The sequence below is a fragment of the Pelophylax lessonae genome (assembly GCF_965119305.1).
Source record: "Pelophylax lessonae genome assembly, chromosome: 2".
Lineage (NCBI taxonomy): Eukaryota > Metazoa > Chordata > Amphibia > Anura > Ranidae > Pelophylax > Pelophylax lessonae.
In genome coordinates this window covers 337,827,208-337,846,016 of record NC_138769.1, presented here as the reverse complement: position 1 = coordinate 337,846,016, position 18,809 = coordinate 337,827,208, and the positions used below count along the sequence as shown (strand labels likewise).

Here is an 18,809-nt window from a genome sequence, read left to right as displayed (position 1 = left end):
TCAATATAGATAAATACTGTATTTGCCATTCTATTTGTGTTTTTAGCCCATGAGTCGAGCCTGTTTACTCTCTAAAATATTACAGTTATATTTTTTTGCTTCTCTCTGGCCTTTTACGATTGTCTGTGTCACAGATTGACTGTAATACCCTTACAGTGTTTATAATCAATAATGTACTTTACTCTGCTAGCTTCAGAACTTGTGTGTTATTATCAATAGTTTATTTTTAAAGCAAATTAAACTTTAATCGCCAAATCTAAAAGTTACTTTAGATTTCCCAAATGTTTTCTCTAATTTAAAAGTATTTTTCTCCTACGCCATCACTGGTGTTCTAATGTTCCAAGGTTAATAATGAAACTTCCCTATAAATCTTGACTTACAAAATGATACAAGTGCACATAGGTTTATACTGAGCACATTTTATTGCATATAAAAGCACAGCTCATTTCAATAGATCTTTTGCGTGGTATTAAGAAGAGTTAAAATTAATTTTCAGTTGTTCTGCTGTAATCCTGAAATTCTAAAGATGGTCTGTCTGCAAAATAGATTTTATGAAAACATGTTTACTTGCATTGCTCTGTAAAGCGAGACAGCCTCTATGCACTGTAGTTTTTTTTGGTCTTTGTTGCTTTGCATTGGAAACTGCACTATGTACTATGTTCTCTTTGGTCTCCATCACTTGGAAGCATAAAGAATGGCTCATTACTGTGGACAGAAGCTGGTTTCTTTTATTGGTTTGTAGCTTAGACAGTGGAATATGGAGGTGGCAAATCTTTTGATGTTGTTTTAACAGCCTCCTCATAGGATGGTAGTGCTACCTGTAACACAAAGAAATGACATTTGTAGAAAATAAAGAAGCAGTATATTGACAGCTCTCTGGGTGATTTTTTTTTTTTTTTGGTATTATAAAAGCAGTAACTAAAACAATCTGAATGAAATAGAGTAGCTCTGAACACCTAAGGAGCTGCTAGATATGTCTAGGCTCTTCTGTGATTTCCAGTTGTGACCTGCCCTGAACTGGACCTAACAATCACCGACACACAAGTAATATTGCAAAGGTTTTTATTAGGGCCAAGCCCTGTAAGAGAAGACATGACAATGACAGTATTAACCATGTATTAAAGACAGAACAATTATATGTACAGCCAATAAATGCTGTTCATTTCCCCAGCTGCCTGTGAAAGGGCCTGGCCAGAATGGACTAGGCAGGGGCAAGGGAACAATGTTAACAAAGCAATATCATATCGGCACTAACAGAAGTAAATACTCTGGCAATGTAGAGTAATGCAAGATAATGCAAGATGACAGTGCTAATAATATATTATTAAATATATACGGTAATAATATTATCAACAGCAGTGCAGCCTAACTACTGTGTAAAAAGCCCTGTCTAACCACTGGCCAGCGGATTAGAATAACAAACAAGTCTTCTGGCAGTGAGGCTCTTTAACCACTCTACAACCGCTCACAGTAATACTACTGCGGCAGAGTGGTTCGTTATCGTCCAGCCACGTAGTATTAACGTGATTGGACACTCCCCCTTCTGGGCGGCGCTTGCGCGCCGCCGGAGGCTCGCTCCCGCTGTTTTCATTCACAGCGGGAGTCGGGCCAGGGGAGGAGCAGCGGCGATCGCCGCTGCTCTGACCCGATCGTCGGGGATCGAGTCTGGAGATCCGCCCGCTGTGTGTAAACACAGCGGGCGGATCTCCATAGTGACAGGGAGTGACAGATCGGACTGTTCAGCATAGCTGGACATCCGATCTGTCCATGACTCACTCAGTCCCCTTCCCCCCTACACGTCAGTAAGCACCAGGCATACATTAAACCCTCCCTATCCAATAAAATTAACCCCTTCCCTGCCAGTGTCATTTTTACAGTAACAGTGCATATTTATAGCACTGATTACTGCAGTAATGTCACTGGTACCCCCAAAAGTGTCAAAAATGTCAGTCAGGGGTCCGGTCTGTCCGCTGCAATGTCGCAGTCCCGCAAAAAAAATCGCAGATCGCCGCCATTACGCGTTAAAAAAAACACCAAAAATGACAGAAATCTTTCCCTTTGTTAGTAAACGCAATAACTTTTGCGCAAACCAATCAAAATACGCTTATTGCGATTTTTTTTACCAAACATATGTAGCATAAAACAAATTGGCCAAAATTTTTTAAAAAAATTGGTTTTTACATCTTTTTTGGGGGGAATTTCATATAAAAAAATGTTAAAAATATTGTTATTTTTTCAAAATAAATGCTCTTTTTTTGTTTATAGCGCAAAAAGTAAAAATCGCACAGGTGATCAAATACCACCAAAAGAAAGCTCTGTTTGTGGGAAAAAAAGGACGTAAATTTCGTTTGGGTACGGCGTCGCACGACCGCGCAATTGTCAGTTGAAGTCGCACAGCGCCGAATCGCAAAAAGTGGCCTGGACGGAAGACAGCAAAATCCTCCGGTGGTAAAGTGGTTAATATTCATTGGAGCTCTCACCCTCAAACAAGAATATTTGTAATCCAAAGGTAATGTAAGAATGGTGCAAACCCCCTAAGGCAAAACTTCAGTGACAACAAACCATCCTGTCAGGAGACTAGCCATAGGAGAGTTGGTCCATGTGGATCCTTTGTATCTAGTAGGTTCCATTCAAGCAGTAGCAAAAGGGCTTTTTTGTATTGCTTATTGGACACAATTTTATTTCCTATCATCAGTAGCATCAAAGAAATCAAAAATATAGGTGCAATTACAGCATCTTTCATTATTTAAACTGGGTAGGAACCTGTAAAGCAAGCTCTGTGTAAAAGAGGTAATTCTAGCTAAGGGGCTGAGCTCTGGGTGTGTGTGCCTACAGGTTCCATTATTAAAAGATGGCCCTAAGACCATAAAATCTGGACATTTAACATTTTCTAGTCAATTTATTTTTACGGCCATGTATTCTCTGCAAGTTTACAAACTAGGTTTTAGAATTAGTGTCTCAAATGTGATGTAGCAGCTTCTATTCAAATTAGATATCCTTGGGGGTAGGGAGGGTGTCTATAAAGGAAATCAATACTAACTTAAAAAGTATGAGGAGATCTAAAAGGAATATGGAATATAGAACCTAAATCTCTATTAAATATACATTATATATACAGTGCCTTGCGAAAGTATTCGGCCCCCTTGAACTTTGCGACCTTTTGCCACATTTCAGGCTTCAAACATAAAGATATAAAACTGTAATTTTTTGTGAAGAATCAACAACAAGTGGGACACAATCATGAAGTGGAACAAAATTTATTGGATATGTCAAACTTTTTCAACAAATAAAAAACTGAAAAATTGGGCGTGCAAAATTATTCAGCCCCCTTAAGTTAATACTTTGTAGCGCCACCTTTTGCTGTGATTACAGCTGTAAGTCGCTTGGCGTATGTCTCTATCCATTTTGCACATCGAGAGACTGAAATTTTTGCCCATTCCTCCTTGCAAAACAGCTCGAGCTCAGTGAGGTTGGATGGAGAGCGTTTGTGAACAGCAGTTTTCAGTTCTTTCCACAGATTCTCGATTGGATTCAGGTCTGGACTTTGACTTGGCCATTCTAACACCTGGATATGTTTATTTGTGAACCATTCCATTGTAGATTTTGCTTTATGTTTTGGATCATTGTCTTGTTGGAAGACAAATCTCCGTCCCAGTCTCAGGTCTTTTGCAGACTCCATCAGGTTTTCTTCCAGAATGGTCCTGTATTTGGCTCCATCCATCTTCCCATCAATTTTAACCATCTTCTCTGTTCCTGTTGAAGAAAAGCAGGCCCAAACCATGATGCTGCCACCACCATGTTTGACAGTGGGGATGGTGTGTTCAGGGTGATGAGCTGTGTTGCTTTTACGCCAAACATAACGTTTTGCATTGTTGCCAAAAATGTTGATTTTGGTTTCATCTGACCAGATGTAACGCTCCGGCGTTTGTTTAGAGAACTGGATTTGCAGCTGCAGAATTTCCACTCAGTAGTCGTGTAGAGATGTGTTGAATTACCATATCCAACTCTCCAGACTCATCATTGTGGCCCAGCCTGCCTCAGCATGCAAATATACAGACACTCAAATAAGATGTTCCTGGAGTGATAGGTTGTATACGATAGTATAGAGGTGATGTGTTGAAAGGACAGGAGTGAGTAGTGATAGCAATGATAGGCACTCAATAGTAATGTTCAGGAGTGTTAGCAGATGGTGATAGATAGTATGCAGATAGGTTAGCAATCATGTACAAATAACAGGTGGTAGGGGACAGCAGATGAAGTGTACAGGAATTGCTAACTCAGTGCAAGGATATAGATGGTAGTAGACTCAAGAGCTAGCAATCTATGTAACAGTGCAGATGATAGAAATAGTAATGCATAGATAGCAACAGTCTTTAGTATGCAAGAGTAGATAGTGTAAGTTGATAGGAAGGAATCCCCTGTGGGGTACTTATCACTAGTTGGTTTAGAGAGATGAGGGGTCCGGTAATGAGATAAGGATCAGGTAGCGAGATACAGGATCAGTAGCGAGATACAGGATCAAGTAGCGAGACTCCGGTCTATCCAGATACTGGGGAAATAGCTGGAGGCTTCGGCAGCGTCAGACAAGGCTGTATAACAAGCGGTTTGCACGAACCTCTTGTGAGTGAAAGCCGGCGATTGAAATAGCCGCTCAGAGGGGCGCCTAGTGATGACGTCATGAGAGTTAAAGGGACAGGTAGCTATATGCGGAAGAAATGGGCTGGAAGGGTACCGAAGGTACCAGAATCTTACAGTACCCCCCCCTTAAGGCCGGCTCCGGAAGGCCTATAGCACTGGTCTCTCCGGGTATTTGGAGTGGAACCTTCGTATAAGCCTGGGAGCGTGAACGTCAGAAGTATCCAACCAGGTGTCGTCTTGGGGTCCATAGTTTTTCCATCTTATGAGATATTGGAGTTTCCCTCTGTGGATACGAGAATCCAAAATCTCCTTAATCTCAAATTCTTCTCCCCCCTCAACTTGTACTGGAGGTGGAGGCGAGATGGTAGGTCTTATTCCTTGGTTGGGAACATGTGGTTTCAGTAGCGACACGTGAAAGATGGGGTGTATTTTAAGATCTGCCGGTAAGGTGAGTTGAACTGCAGCTCTCCCAATGAGCTTCTCAATTGGGAAAGGTCCTAGAAACAAAGGCCCAAGCTTTTTACTGGGGATCTTTAACCTTAAGTTTTTCGTAGATAGCCAAACGAGATCTCCAATAGCATATTGAGGAGAAGGTCTTCTACGGAGGTCGTAGTACCTTTTTTGTTGGCTATGAGCATGTGAGATGGTGGTGTTAAGTAAACCCAGAGAGTCTTTTATTTGGGTAAGATAGTCAGAGGCTACTGGGTTACTTGATGGCAGGATGCGTGGTGGAAGAAGTGTGGGATGAAACCCATAGTTTAGGTAGAATGGACTTTGCTTAGTAGTACTGTGGGTTGCGTTATTGTAAGCAAATTCTGCCAGAGGGAGGAGGTCCACCCAATCATCCTGTAGGTATGAGGTGTAGCAACGCAAATATTGTTCAATGCACTGGTTGACTCTTTCAGTTTGTCCATTGGTCTGAGGGTGGTAGGGAGAAGTAAGTTTTCGCTCAATTCGTAGTATATGACATAGAGCTTGCCATAACTTGGAGATGAACTGTGAACCTTGGTCAGATAAAAGAGTCTTTGGAATTCCATGTAGCTTGAACACATGTTTCACTAATAATTCCGCTGTTTCCTTAGATGAAGGTAGTCTGCGAATAGAAATGAAATGTGCCATCTTTGTCAGATGGTCCACTGACACTAGAATGGTAGTAAATTCTTTGGAAGGTGGTAATTCTACTATAAAGTCTAAGGACACAACTTCCCATGGAACTTTGGGTATTGGTAGACTGCAAAGTAGACCAGATGGTTTTGTAGTGTCAATTTTGGACCTTGCACAGATGTCACATGAGGAAACAAATTTTTGTACAGACGTCTTCATATCAGGCCACTAAAATTGCCTGGTGAGCAAATTGAATGTCTTAGTCATACCCATATGTCCTGCCATAGGTACGTCATGTGATAATTCCAAGATCTTGGTACGCATACCAGGAGGTATGTAGAGTATGTCGTTTAAGTAGAGGAAGCCTTCTGCATCAGCACTTAGTTGTGGTGGTGGTGAATCCAGTCCTATACTGTGCAGAATCTCTTCCTTCAAGGAACGAACAACACCAATAATACGGTCATGGGGTATTATAGGAAGTGAAGGGATTTCGGCGCAGTTATCTTCGGTTAGCCGTGATAGCGCATCCGCTTTTTTGTTTTTGTCTGCAGGTGTGTAGGTCACTAGGAAGTTGAATCTTAGGAAGAATAATGACCAACGTACCTGCCGGTGGGAAAGAGTCTTGTTGGTCTGAAGGTATTGGAGATTCTTATGATCTGTATATATGAGTATTGGCAATCGAGTACCTTCAAGTAAATGTCGCCAATTTTCTAGTGCCAGTTTTATGGCAAGCAACTCTTTTTCACCCACTGGGTAATTCACCTCTGGGCTACTTAGTGATTTAGAGAAAAAAGCAACTGGGTGGAGTGGTGAAGTATTCGTTGGTCGTTGGGAAAGAACTGCTCCTACAGCCATATTTGACGCATCTACCTCCAGGATGTATTGGAGGGATGGGTCTGGATGGCGTAGTATGGGAGCAGAAGTGAAGCTTGATTTTAACAAGCGGAAAGCTTTATTTGCTTCTTCAGACCATTTGAATGGTTTCTTTACACTTGTAAGTTGTGTGAGCAGTCTCACAATAGAAGAGAAGTTCTTGATGAACTTCCTATAGAAGTTTGAAAATCCAAGGAATCGTTGTAATGCCTTACGAGTTGTTGGTACAGGCCAATCCAGTATACACGATATCTTGCTCATATCCATCTTGATACCGTTCTTAGATATGATGTATCCTAGGAATAGTACTTCTTCCTTATGAAATAGGCATTTTTTCAATTTTACGTATAAATTGTGTGCGAGTAATCTGGATAGCACAAGTCTTACATGTCTTACATGTTCGGACAAGGACTGAGAATAAATGAGTATATCATCCAGATATACCACAACACAAACATCAAGTAAGTCTCTGAAGATGTCATTTATGAATCGCTGAAATGCTGCGGGAGCATTACACAACCCAAAAGGCATCACTAGATATTCGAATAATCCGTATCTGGTTCTGAATGCCGTCTTCCACTCATCCCCCATTACGGATTCGGATGAGGTTGTATGCCCCTTTTAGGTCCAATTTTGAAAAGTAGGTAGCTCCGCGCACTTGTTCAATGAGTTCGGGAATGAGAGGTAAAGGATAGCGATCCTTTATCGTAATGGTATTTAATTGCCTATAGTCAATAATAGGCCTGAGACTTAAATCCTTATTGCGGACAAAGAAAAGTCCTGCAGCTGTGGAAGAAGTAGAGGGTCTAATAAACCCTTTCGCTAAATTCTCATCCAAGTATTCCTTGAGATGAGAAAGTTCATCCTGAGAAAGAGGATAAACATGACCGAAAGGTAGTTTACTATTAGGGAGTAGATCAATAGAACAATCGTAGTCCCTATGGGGAGGCAATACTTGAGCATTTTTCTCAAGGAAGACTTCTGATAGATCCTGATAACATGGTGGTGGTGAAATTTCATCTGACACCATGGACAGGATTTTTTTATATGATTGGAGGTTACACGTGGTCTCGCAGTAGTGAGAGGGGAAGATTAGAGTCCGTGTTTTCCAATCAATGATTGGTTGATGTATGTGTAGCCAGGGAAGTCCCAAAATAATGGGAAAATGTGGTGAAGGTAATACATCAAAAGTGGTGGTCTCAGTGTGAGACTCGTTAGCAGTAGCAAGGAGTGCTTGTGTCTGATTGGTAATTGGACCAGAAGATAACGGAATACCGTTAATAAAACTAACAGAGACAGGTTTAGATTTTGAAATAATAGGTATTTTATTTAAAGCAACAAAACTAGTGTCAATGTAGTTCCCACAAGATCCTGTGTCGATCATAGCCTTGGTGGTGATCCTATTGTGGTCCCACTGTAAGGTCAAATGAATAAAAAGATAGGGATTAGAAAAAGAAGTCGTTAATCCCCCCAGCAAGACATGTGAACACTCACCCTCTTTTTTGCGGACAAGGGGACAGACGCTTATCAAATGATCCGGGGAGGCGCAGTACATGCAGAGATTTTCAGATCTTCTCCTGGCTTGTTCGGTAGACGATAATGGTGGGCGTATGGTTCCTACCTCCATAGGAGTAGGGTCAACGGGCGAAACCCGAGAAGGATTGGATAATGGTACTCCCATTTTCTCAGCCTTTCTTTCTCGCAGTCGCCTGTCAATATTGATGCTGAGTTGTATTAAGGCATCCAAAGTGCCAGGTAAATCCGCTCGGGCGAGCTCGTCTTTAACGGCTTCTGATAACCCGAGTCTGAACTGGGTTCGCAAAGATGCATCATTCCACCCTGAATCAAGGGTCCATCTTTTGAACTCTGCTACGAAGTCTTCAACAGGTCTCCTTCCTTGTTTTAAAGCCCTCAATTGGCTGTCAGCAGTACTCTGCCTATTTGGGTCTTCATATAAGCTAGCGAGTTCTGCTAAGAATAAAGGATAGGAGTTAAGAAGAGGGTAATTTTTCTCAAAGAGAGAGTCTGCCCAAGCCCGTGGATCACCCGACAAGTATGAGATAGTGGTGCAGACTTTAAGTTGGTCTGTAGTGTAAGTACGAGGTTTTAAATTAAAAAGCAATTGACATGCGTTTTTAAATTCACAAAATTTTTTCCGATCACCTGTAAACACTAGAGGAGGGTTTATTTTGGGCTCACGAGGTTGAGCAGCAGTGAGCTGTGAAACACGGGCTATCTGCTGTCTCAAGGTCTGATTTTCATTTTTCACTTCGGCAAGGGAAAGGATTAATGCATCTACCTTTTGTGTTAGTTGTAACACATGAGTGGCTAATTCTGCTGAATCCATTTTTTTTTTCTGGTTCGTGCAATCTGTAACGCTCCGGTGTTTGTTTAGAGAACTGGATTTGCAGCTGCAGAATTTCCACTCAGTAGTCGTGTAGAGATTTGTTGAATTACCATATCCAACTCTCCAGACTCATCATTGTGGCCCAGCCTGCCTCAGCATGCAAATATACAGACACTCAGATAAGATGTTCCTGGAGTGATAGGTTGTATACGATAGTATAGAGGTGATGTGCTGAAAGGACAGGCGTGAGTAGTGATAGCAATGATAGGCACTCAATAGTAATGTTCAGGAGTGTTAGCAGATGGTGATAGATAGTATGCAGATAGGTTAGCAATCATGTACAAATAACAGGTGGTAGGGGACAGCAGATGAAGTGTACAGGAATTGCTAACTCAGTGCAAGGATATAGATGGTAGTAGACTCAAGAGCTAGCAATCTATGTAACAGTGCAGATGATAGAAATAGTAATGCATAGATAGCAACAGTCTTTAGTATGCAAGAGTAGATAGTGTAAGTTGATAGGAAGGAATCCCCTGTGGGGTACTTATCACTAGTTGGTTTAGAGAGATGAGGGGTCCGGTAATGAGATAAGGATCAGGTAGCGAGATACAGGATCAGTAGCGAGATACAGGATCAAGTAGCGAGACTCCGGTCTATCCAGATACTGGGGAAATAGCTGGAGGCTTCGGCAGCGTCAGACAAGGCTGTATAACAAGCGGTTTGCACAAACCTCTTGTGAGTGAAAGCCGGCGATTGAAATAGCCGCTCAGAGCGGCGCCTAGTGATGACGTCATGAGAGTTAAAGGGACAGGTAGCTATATGCGGAAGAAATGGGCTGGAAGGGTACCGAAGGTACCACAATCTTACACCAGAGCACCTTCTTCCACATGTTTGGTGTGTCTCCCAGATGGCTTGTGGCAAACTTTAAACGTCGATTTTTATGGATATCTTTAAGAAATGGCTTTCTTCTTGCCACTCTTCCATAAAGGCCAGATTTGTGCAGTATACGACTGATTGTTGTCCTATGGACAGAGTCTCCCACCTCAGCTGTAGATCTCTGCAGTTCATCCAGAGTGATCATGGGCCTCTTGGCTGCATCTCTGATCAGTCTTCTCCTTGTATGAGCTGAAAGTTTAGAGGGACGGCCAGGTCTTCGTAAATTTGCAGTGATCTGATACTCCTTCCATTTCAATATTATCGCTTTCACAGTGCTCCTTGGGATGTTTAAAGCTTGGAAAATCTTTTTGTATCCAAATCCGGCTTTAAACTTCTCCACAACAGTATCTTGGACCTGCCTGGTGTGTTCCTTGTTCTTCATGATGCTCTCTGCGCTTTAAACGGACCTCTGAGACTATCACAATGCAGGTGCATTTATACGGAGACTTGATTACACACAGGTGGATTCTATTTATCATCATTAGTCATTTAGGTCAACATTGGATCATTCAGAGATCCTCACTGAACTTCTGGAGAGAGTTTGCTGCACTGAAAGTAAAGGGGCTGAATAATTTTGCACTCCCATTTTTTCAGTTTATTTTTTGTTAACAAAGTTTGAAATATCCAATAAATTTCGTTCCACTTCATGATTGTGTCCCACTTGTTGTTGATTCTTCACAAAAAATTACAGTTTTATATCTTTATGTTTGAAGCCTGAAATGTGGCAAAAGGTCACAAAGTTCAAGGGGGCCGAATACTTTTGCAAGGCACTGTATATGTGTGTATATATATATATATATATATATATATATATATATATATATATATATATACTGTATGTCCTTTTTTATATATTCAGGCCAAAGAAAACTATTCCAACACTTTTTTTTCCTGTCAATTCTGACCCATTAAAAAGGAAACATTCTATGGTTAAAAATCCTTCCTGCATTCCTTCTGATCAAAATAGCTATTCTCATTCATATTCTTACTACTTTTCATTCATATTCTTACTACTAGAAGAGACGCCTGAAAGGGGACATGATAGCAATTTACAAATACCTCAATGGTGATCTCAGCATAGAAAAAAAGCTATTCAGTCGCAAGGATTGCATGAGGACGCGAGGACATACAATGCGATTAAAGGAGAAGCGTTTTAACCTCAGGCAACGCGGGGGGTTCTTTACTATTAGGGCTACAAGATTGTGGAATTCTCTACCACAAGATGTACTTTCTGCGGGAAGTATGGCTACTTTCAAAAGACTCTTGGACTTACATCTCAAGGATCAGAACATTAAGGGGTATGAGAGATGATTACGGTCACACACACCTACACAGGTTGAACTAGATGGACTATTGTCTTTATTCAACCTCAACTACTATGTAACTATGTACTTCTCTGAAAATGAAAAATGCCCTTTTTACTTTGCCTCTGAATGAGGTGACCTCCCTGCATATTATCCAGCATAGAATGGAGGCTTTGCACAGTTCTGTGTTCTCCACAAACAATTCCTGATGCTGTATCTTACAGTTACCAACTCTGCATTTATAGTATTGTACTGTCACTGGTAGACAGGTAAGCTGGCTATCTCTTACCTTTGTAAAATCTTGTTTTTGAGACACATCTTTTTCCTTTGCTGGAGGATTCAGAGACTTGAAGACTTTCCAGACACAGGAGATCATAAGGGCCTGTAGACATTGGGAAGAACCATTAAAATATTACTCTACATGCTATATAAAGGATGTGTGTCTTACAAATTTAGACTATGACTTCTTTATGACTTATTTTTACCTACTGCCAACTGGACAATGGCAAAGACAGGGTAAGACTTGTCTTACTTTACTCATAAACAACTTTCCCATCCAACAAAATGCAAGTAGTTGGTGTAATAAAATAAATACATTTCTGCCCCGAACAGAATCCTCTCTTTGAATAAGACACTTTGTTGCTTTTAGAAAGATATTTTGCTATAGCCTTTGTCAGTCACAAAACTACTTTCAAAATAGAGTGAATAAAAAAAGTGTCTGTACTTTGTAAGCAGTTTCATGAGGCTTATATTTATCCAAAGATTTGGGTCTGGTTTGCAGTCTGAGTTTTGCTCTCATAGGAAGTACATTGATAGGTTTTGATTGCAAAACCTCGCCGTGATCATTACACAATTAGCTAATATTTTTTTATTTTTTAATATTGTGCAGATTTAAAATAATTATCTGTTACTGGCAAAAAACTAGATGCTCAGCTTGATGTTTTTTGTATCTTTATTGCACATTTACTTATTAGTTGTTTGTTTGTCATTTTCATTTTTCCGAGTTATATTCCATTAACAATGAACACTAATAGTGTCTGTGTATGTAAGGTACCAAAGCCTATGCAAATGATTAAAGCATTTCATGTGCCTCTTTGCATACATTACTGTGTAATGGCTAAGAATTTTAGTTTTACTCATTAGTACTTGTTTTTCAATTGTTTTCATGGTTTAAAATGCTCAGCGATCACTATTATCCACTATTTCACGACTATATCTTGTTTAGATAAGGCACTGGCAATGCCAGTGTGTGGCACAATCACAGAGAAGAGAATGCATACTATGACGTATGTCACACAGAGGTCATTAGTAAGCTGTATGACCATACTGACATATATGACTGTATGACCATACTGACCAGATTATACAGTATGTACCCTCTTTATTCTATATTCATCTCTCATTCATTGCACCCAAGCAAATTGTTGTCTAATGCCGGTAAAAAATCAAGGATAAAAACAGTATTATAAAATTATACTAAAATCCATTGTCAGTCACGGTCACTCCATGTGGTCCTACAATCACTAAGATACACTTGGAGGTTTATTTAAAAAACATTGTTTGGATGAATGGTGAATGTCACAGACATTCACCCAGTCATTACGCATTCTGACTGTAATATCCCTAATATTTCTTGATTGTTCGCTCCATCTAGTGGCCATATTGCGTTCTTTTTTTTTCCCCCTGAAATACTTCAATCAGAAAAGTACCTCATTATGGCCACTGGATGGAGTTGACAATATTAGAACACAAATGTTGGGTTTAATGATACTTAAATATGCCAATTTCCTGTTTGTATTTCTTTAAAATAATGATGTTTTCCTGTGTGCTGAAGTTTGTCATCATTTGGCTATTTGAAAGTATTAGAGCCCATTCACACTAGCGCGACTTGTGAGGCAACTTGTGTTGCCCCAGGTAGCTTGACATAACAAACATAGGCGTGCGCACAGGGTGTGCCAGGTGTGCCCGGGCACACCCTAATCACCCCATGCGCATTAGCATTATTGCTCTGTGTGCCAATAGGAAGATGGGAAAGATCTCCTGCTTACCAACTTTGCCATAAGAGAAGTGTTTACATACTTCTCTTTCACTGTCCTGGCATGGAGATCTATGTGCCGAGGTCATATATATATGTAGACACACACTCACGTGTGTTTGAGCTTTAGGGTGCACACCCTAATGCAATAGGCTGCGCACACCTATGATAACAAAAGCAATGTTAATCAATCAGTGCCGTCTTAATTGGCACTACTGAAGTTGCTCCGACTTCAGAAAAGGGTCCTGTACTACTTTGAGGCGACCTGTGATCCGACTGTCCCATATACTTCAATGGGAGTTGCCTCCTTATCTTAATTGACACGACTTGTTATCAGACTTTCCAGGAAGAAGAAAGAGATTAGCCAGGCATTCCCCACAGACAAAGTCGCCTGTCTCTTCAAAGTAGTGCACAAGTCTCTTCCAAGTCTCTTCCAAGTCTCTAAACAAGTCTCTTCAAGTCACAGGGCGACTTTCTGGTAGTGGTAGTGTGAACCAGCTCTTAAATATGTGGTTGATTCTGCTGTTTCATGATACTTCCCTACTGTGAGTGGCAACAATAAAGCAACCAATTCTATGGCTGCTATGTTGCCACCCTCACTGTTCATGCTTCAAATCTCTCTGTTAGGAATCCAATTATTTCCTCATTTGGCCTCTGGAAGCAACCCACGTGACTCATCAGCATAAGGGTTGGCTCCAGTAGGTTGATTGGCATTTACTCTCCAGCCCACATGATCAGCGGTGTCTTCTTGGGGGGAATTGCTCCAGCAAGAATGACTGACAATCTTCTTCTCCCCTGCTAGCCGCCTCTCATAACACCTCTTAGCAGAAATTATAACTAATATTTTTTACTGCTATTTTTTTTTTTTACTCACATTTGAAAGCGGCAGCACCTAATCAGCTTTGTGCAACCACAAGAATACATAGAATGCATAGTCAACTTCCTGTAGTGATGTCTGCAGGCGATGTAACAGGTTTTCAGATTGCTCCACCCACTGATCTCACAGTGTAGTGTAGTGTAGAGCAAGCAGCAGATGTCATATGACCACAGTGTAAAGCAAAGAAAAAAGGTACAATATATTTCAAGTCAGTAGTTCCAATCTCAGTTTAATTGCTACAGGGATGCACCTGTGTGCCAGATGATGTATAAATACATGATCTGACACTCCCGGGTAGGTGGTGCGCATGCGCACCACGGTTGGCTTACTTCCTCCGTGATTACACACAGCCAAAGCTGATCGGTATGTGCAGGGTACTCGATATCCTCCAGCACACGCCAATTGTCAGGCAGAGAGCCAGAGCTGAAATCTGCCTATGTAAACAAGGCAGATCACCATTCTGACAAGAGGGAAGGGATAGAGTTTTTCTATCACTGCAAAGGAGGGAAAAATTTCCACCTGTTCCCTTAGTAAAAGCACCTCCTACAGTATAGAAAAAAAACTCTGGTTAGGCACACAGTTAACCCTTTGATCACCCCCTGATGTTAACCCCATTCCCAGCCAGTGTTATTAGTACAGTGACAGTGCATATTTTTTTTATCCCTGATCACTGTATTAATGTCACTGGTCCCCAAAAAGTGTCAATTAATGTCAGAATGTCTTCCACAATATTTCAGTGCCACTATAAGCTGCAGATCACTGCCATTACTAGTAAAAAAATAAAAAATAAAAAGATAATAAAATATCCCATAGAACAGTGGTTCTCATCTTCTGTCTGTCACAAGTTAGCCTTTAATTTTGTTTGTATACTCTTACCTCCTTGCTGCAGTGCTTCTATCTTGCCTCCTTTCACATGTGGTGTTTGGCTTCTCTGTTCTCCTATGGGCGTCCCCTTCTCCACTGTGGGTTATATCCTTTTCCTGTCTATTACTTCCTGGGTCACCTCCCTGTGTGGTTCTCTATATGTACACATGCTCAGTGCACTGCTCCTTGCTTGAGCAACTTCACTGTTCTCTGAGCTCCAATCTGTGTACCCCTTGGCTATTGTATCTGATGTCCTGTGTACCGACCCGGCTTCGTTTCTCCGTCTATGTTCATTTGCTGCCTGTCCTGACCTCGGCTTGTCTATTGTATATCTTTAAAGTCTCCTGTTTACTCTGCACACGCCAGCAGTCTCCACATCTTCAGCTGGGCCTACCTGGGGGCCACGACCTGGTTCCAGCCTCCTGCAAGTCCATCCCCACCATCAGGGGCCCTGGGGCTTGGACTCTGCACCATGGGGAATCCTGAGCTGGGGATCTATAAGGGCTCACTACCACAAACCCGCTGACACTGTCCTCAGGACTCATTAACAGGCCAGATTTTAAGTATTACCTTGGGGAGATGCAGACTAGGATACCGCAATCACTGAGCAGCAAATAATATCACCTGTGATATATTTCAGTAATCTTGCAATCCTTGCCTGTTAGTGGGTCCTGAGGACAAGAGTTGAGAACCACTGCCATAGATTGTAGACTCTATAACGTTGGCACAAACCAATCAATTTACGCTTATTGGGATTTTTTTTTTACCAAAAATATGAAACAGAACACATATTGGCCTTTATTTCTTATTGTTTAATTTTTATAGCAGAAAATAAAAAATATTGTTTTTTTTTTTTTTAAAGTGTCGGCCTTTTTTTGTTTATAGCGTATGGGTTAAACAAATACCATCAAAAGAAAGCTCTATTTGCGGGAAAAAAGGACATACATTTTATTTGGGACAGCGTTGCAATTTTCCATTAAAGTATTGAAGTGCTGTATCGCAAAAAGTGGAGAGGAAATCTTCCCGGAGGTTAAGTGGTTAAAAATGGTGTGCCGGATAAGTAGGCGAAAGGAAGAGGGAATATTTTGGAAATAAAAGATTGTGTTCAAAATGCTCTGGTAGCAAGCCATGTTGTGGTTCCTTTTATATAGCTGTGTAATTTTATGACTGTGCATGTTTTATCTGCTGTACAGTAGCTCATCAGAGAGGCTTCTCCAAGGACCACTGGCACTGCAATGGTAAAGTTGCGTGGACGGTTTTGATTTTCAGCGTTTACAAAGCCTAATTAACTTTAGGTTTTAAATACATAACCTTATTTTGTTCAGTAATCTTCATCTTCTGATGACCTTTTAATAGTATAATGCTAGACAATGGGCCATGTTTATTCCAGTGAGTGCTGAAACTCTTCTTGTGCTAAGCAGCAGAGTTTATGGAGCAGGCATGGTATATATTCATCTTGCTAATTACATTGCACTGAACTGCTGAATCGTCTTTTTTTTCTGCTCACTCGGTTTGATTAAAAAGCTTTCTATAAAGTTTAGACATGTGTACTCAAACAGAGAAATGTTACCTTGTACAAAATCACAGCGGCGTGGAGCAAAGTGAAGATGATCAGTCTGGTGGTATATTTCTGAGAGGGGACTTTGTTCACCAAAATATAATTCTGAGGAAAGAAAGAAAAGCGCTCATTACTATTTTGTACCCTGAACCTAATTGCTAATGGGTGTCATAAATATAAACACAGAACATAAATATAGCTATACTAGCGCAGGCAGCTGGAGTGCTTTATAACATTTTATTCAAGATCATGGCCTATTTTGATTTCAGTCTTAATTAAACCCTAAACATTAAAGATAATTAGTCCAACTGTATAATATATAATGTTTGTCTGTAATACGGCTTCTCCAAGATTGGTGGCAGCTGGCAGGGTGCATTAACAAATAAGCAATGAACAGTGACCCAATCTGATCTCCCATTAGGTCTTCACTGCTGTCTAGGAACCCAATGGTGAACTTTCCCTGCGTTCTCAGCAAGTATATGAAGGGCTAAAAGCTTGTGTTTTCAGCAGTACTAATTGTCACCAGCTTGAGAATTCTTCATCTCTTCCTAAGGAAAATAAAAACATGGAGCAGGATTTTCTGTCCTCTGAATCTTTTATGAACAATTTATTTCAGATAGCAATAATAGTAGCTCTACAGAAAAGCAACTAAAATATCTACATCATACAGCTGATTGCTTACAAACAGGACATAGTATTTTTTTCTTTTTATACAGTATCTTACAAAAGTGAGTACACCCCTCACATTTTTGTAGATATTTCATTATATCTTTTCATGTGATAACACTGAAGAAATTACACTTGGCTACAATGTAAAGTAGTGAGTATACAGCTTGTATAAGTGCCGGTTCACACTGTTCCGACTTGTCTGGCGACTTGGTCGCCTGACAAGTCGTGCTCCATTCTGTGCAATTGGAACCGTTCTAATAGGAGCGACTCAAGTCGCTCCGACTTAGAAAAAGGTTCCTGCACTACTTTTGGGCGAAATCGGAGCGACTTGCATTGACTTCCATTATGTGAAGTCGGTGCAAGCCGCGCCGAAGTCGCGGTGCACGGCGACTTCATTAAGTCGCCCGAAGTTGTGTCGCCATAGTGTGAACCGACACTAACAGTGTAAATTTGCTGTCCCCTCAAAATAACTCAACACACAGCCATTATTGTCTAAACTGGGCTCAATTAGCCATTTTACCTCCCCGGTGTCATGTGGCTCATTAGTGTTACAAGGTATTAGGTGTGAATGGGGAGCAGGTGTGTTAAATTTGGTGTTATCGCTCTCACTCTCTCATACTGGTCAATGTAAGTTCAACATGGCACCTCATGACAAGGAACTCTCTGAGGATCTGAAAAAAAAAAGAATTGTTGCTCTACATAAAGATGGCCTAGGCTATAAGAAGATTGCCAAGACCCTGAAACTGAGCTGCAGCACAGTGTCAAGACCAAAAAACAGTTTAACAGGACAGGTTCCACTCAGAACAGGCCTCGCTATGGTTGACCAAAGAAGTTGAGTGCACGTCCTCAACGTCATATCCAGAGGTTGTCTTTGGGAAATAGATGTATGAGTGCTGTCAGCAATGCTGCAGAGGTTGAAGCGGTTGGGGGTCAGCCTGTCAGTGCTCAGACCATACGCCACACACTGCATCAATTTGGTCTGCATGGCTGTCATCCCAGAAGGAAGCCTCTTCTAAAGATGATGCACAAGAAAGCCCGCAAACAGTTTGCTGAAGACAAGCAGACTAAGGACATTGTTTACTGGAACCATGTCCTGTAGTCTGATAAGACCAAGATAAACGTATTCAGTTCAGGAGGTGTCAAGCGTGTGTGGCGTCAACCAGGTCAGGAGTACAAAGACAAGTGTTTCTTGCGTACAGTCAAGCATGGTGGTGGGAGTGTCATGGTCTGGGGCTGCATGAGCGCTGCCGGCGCTGGGGATCTACAGTTCATTGAGGGAACCATGAATGGCAACATGTACTGTGACATACTGAAGCAGAGCATAATCCCCTCTTTTTGGGGACTGGGCTGCAGGGCAGTATTCCAACATGATATTGACCCCAAACACACCTCCAAGATACTGGGTACTGGGAGATACTGTATGTCACTTTAGCTGTAGCACATCATAAAGGTGTAACAATTCACGGGCAGGTTTAGGGCTCAATCAGCTTAAAGAAGCTGCTCCTACAGGCTTTTGAGCTTTTTTGAGCTCTCATTTGTTACTGCCTGGAGTCTCCCTTCCATGTAAGCCAAAGTGTCCATGCACACTATACCTTTTTTAGTTT

General features: G+C 41.1%; 1 protein-coding gene across 1 annotated transcript in view; it reads right to left on the bottom strand.

Annotated features, from left to right (window-relative positions):
• Positions 1-399: 399 nt before the first annotated feature.
• The window catches only part of LAPTM5 (lysosomal protein transmembrane 5), a 70,766-nt gene continuing 52,356 nt past the window's right edge, over positions 400-18,809 (bottom strand). The window contains exons 6-8 of the mRNA XM_082247760.1: positions 16,549-16,641; positions 11,492-11,584; positions 400-818 (exon numbers count right to left, since the gene is read on the bottom strand). Of these exons, the coding sequence (XP_082103886.1) occupies positions 744-818; positions 11,492-11,584; positions 16,549-16,641 (261 nt within the window). The 3' untranslated portion in view covers positions 400-743. The remainder of the gene's footprint in view (positions 819-11,491; positions 11,585-16,548; positions 16,642-18,809) is intronic.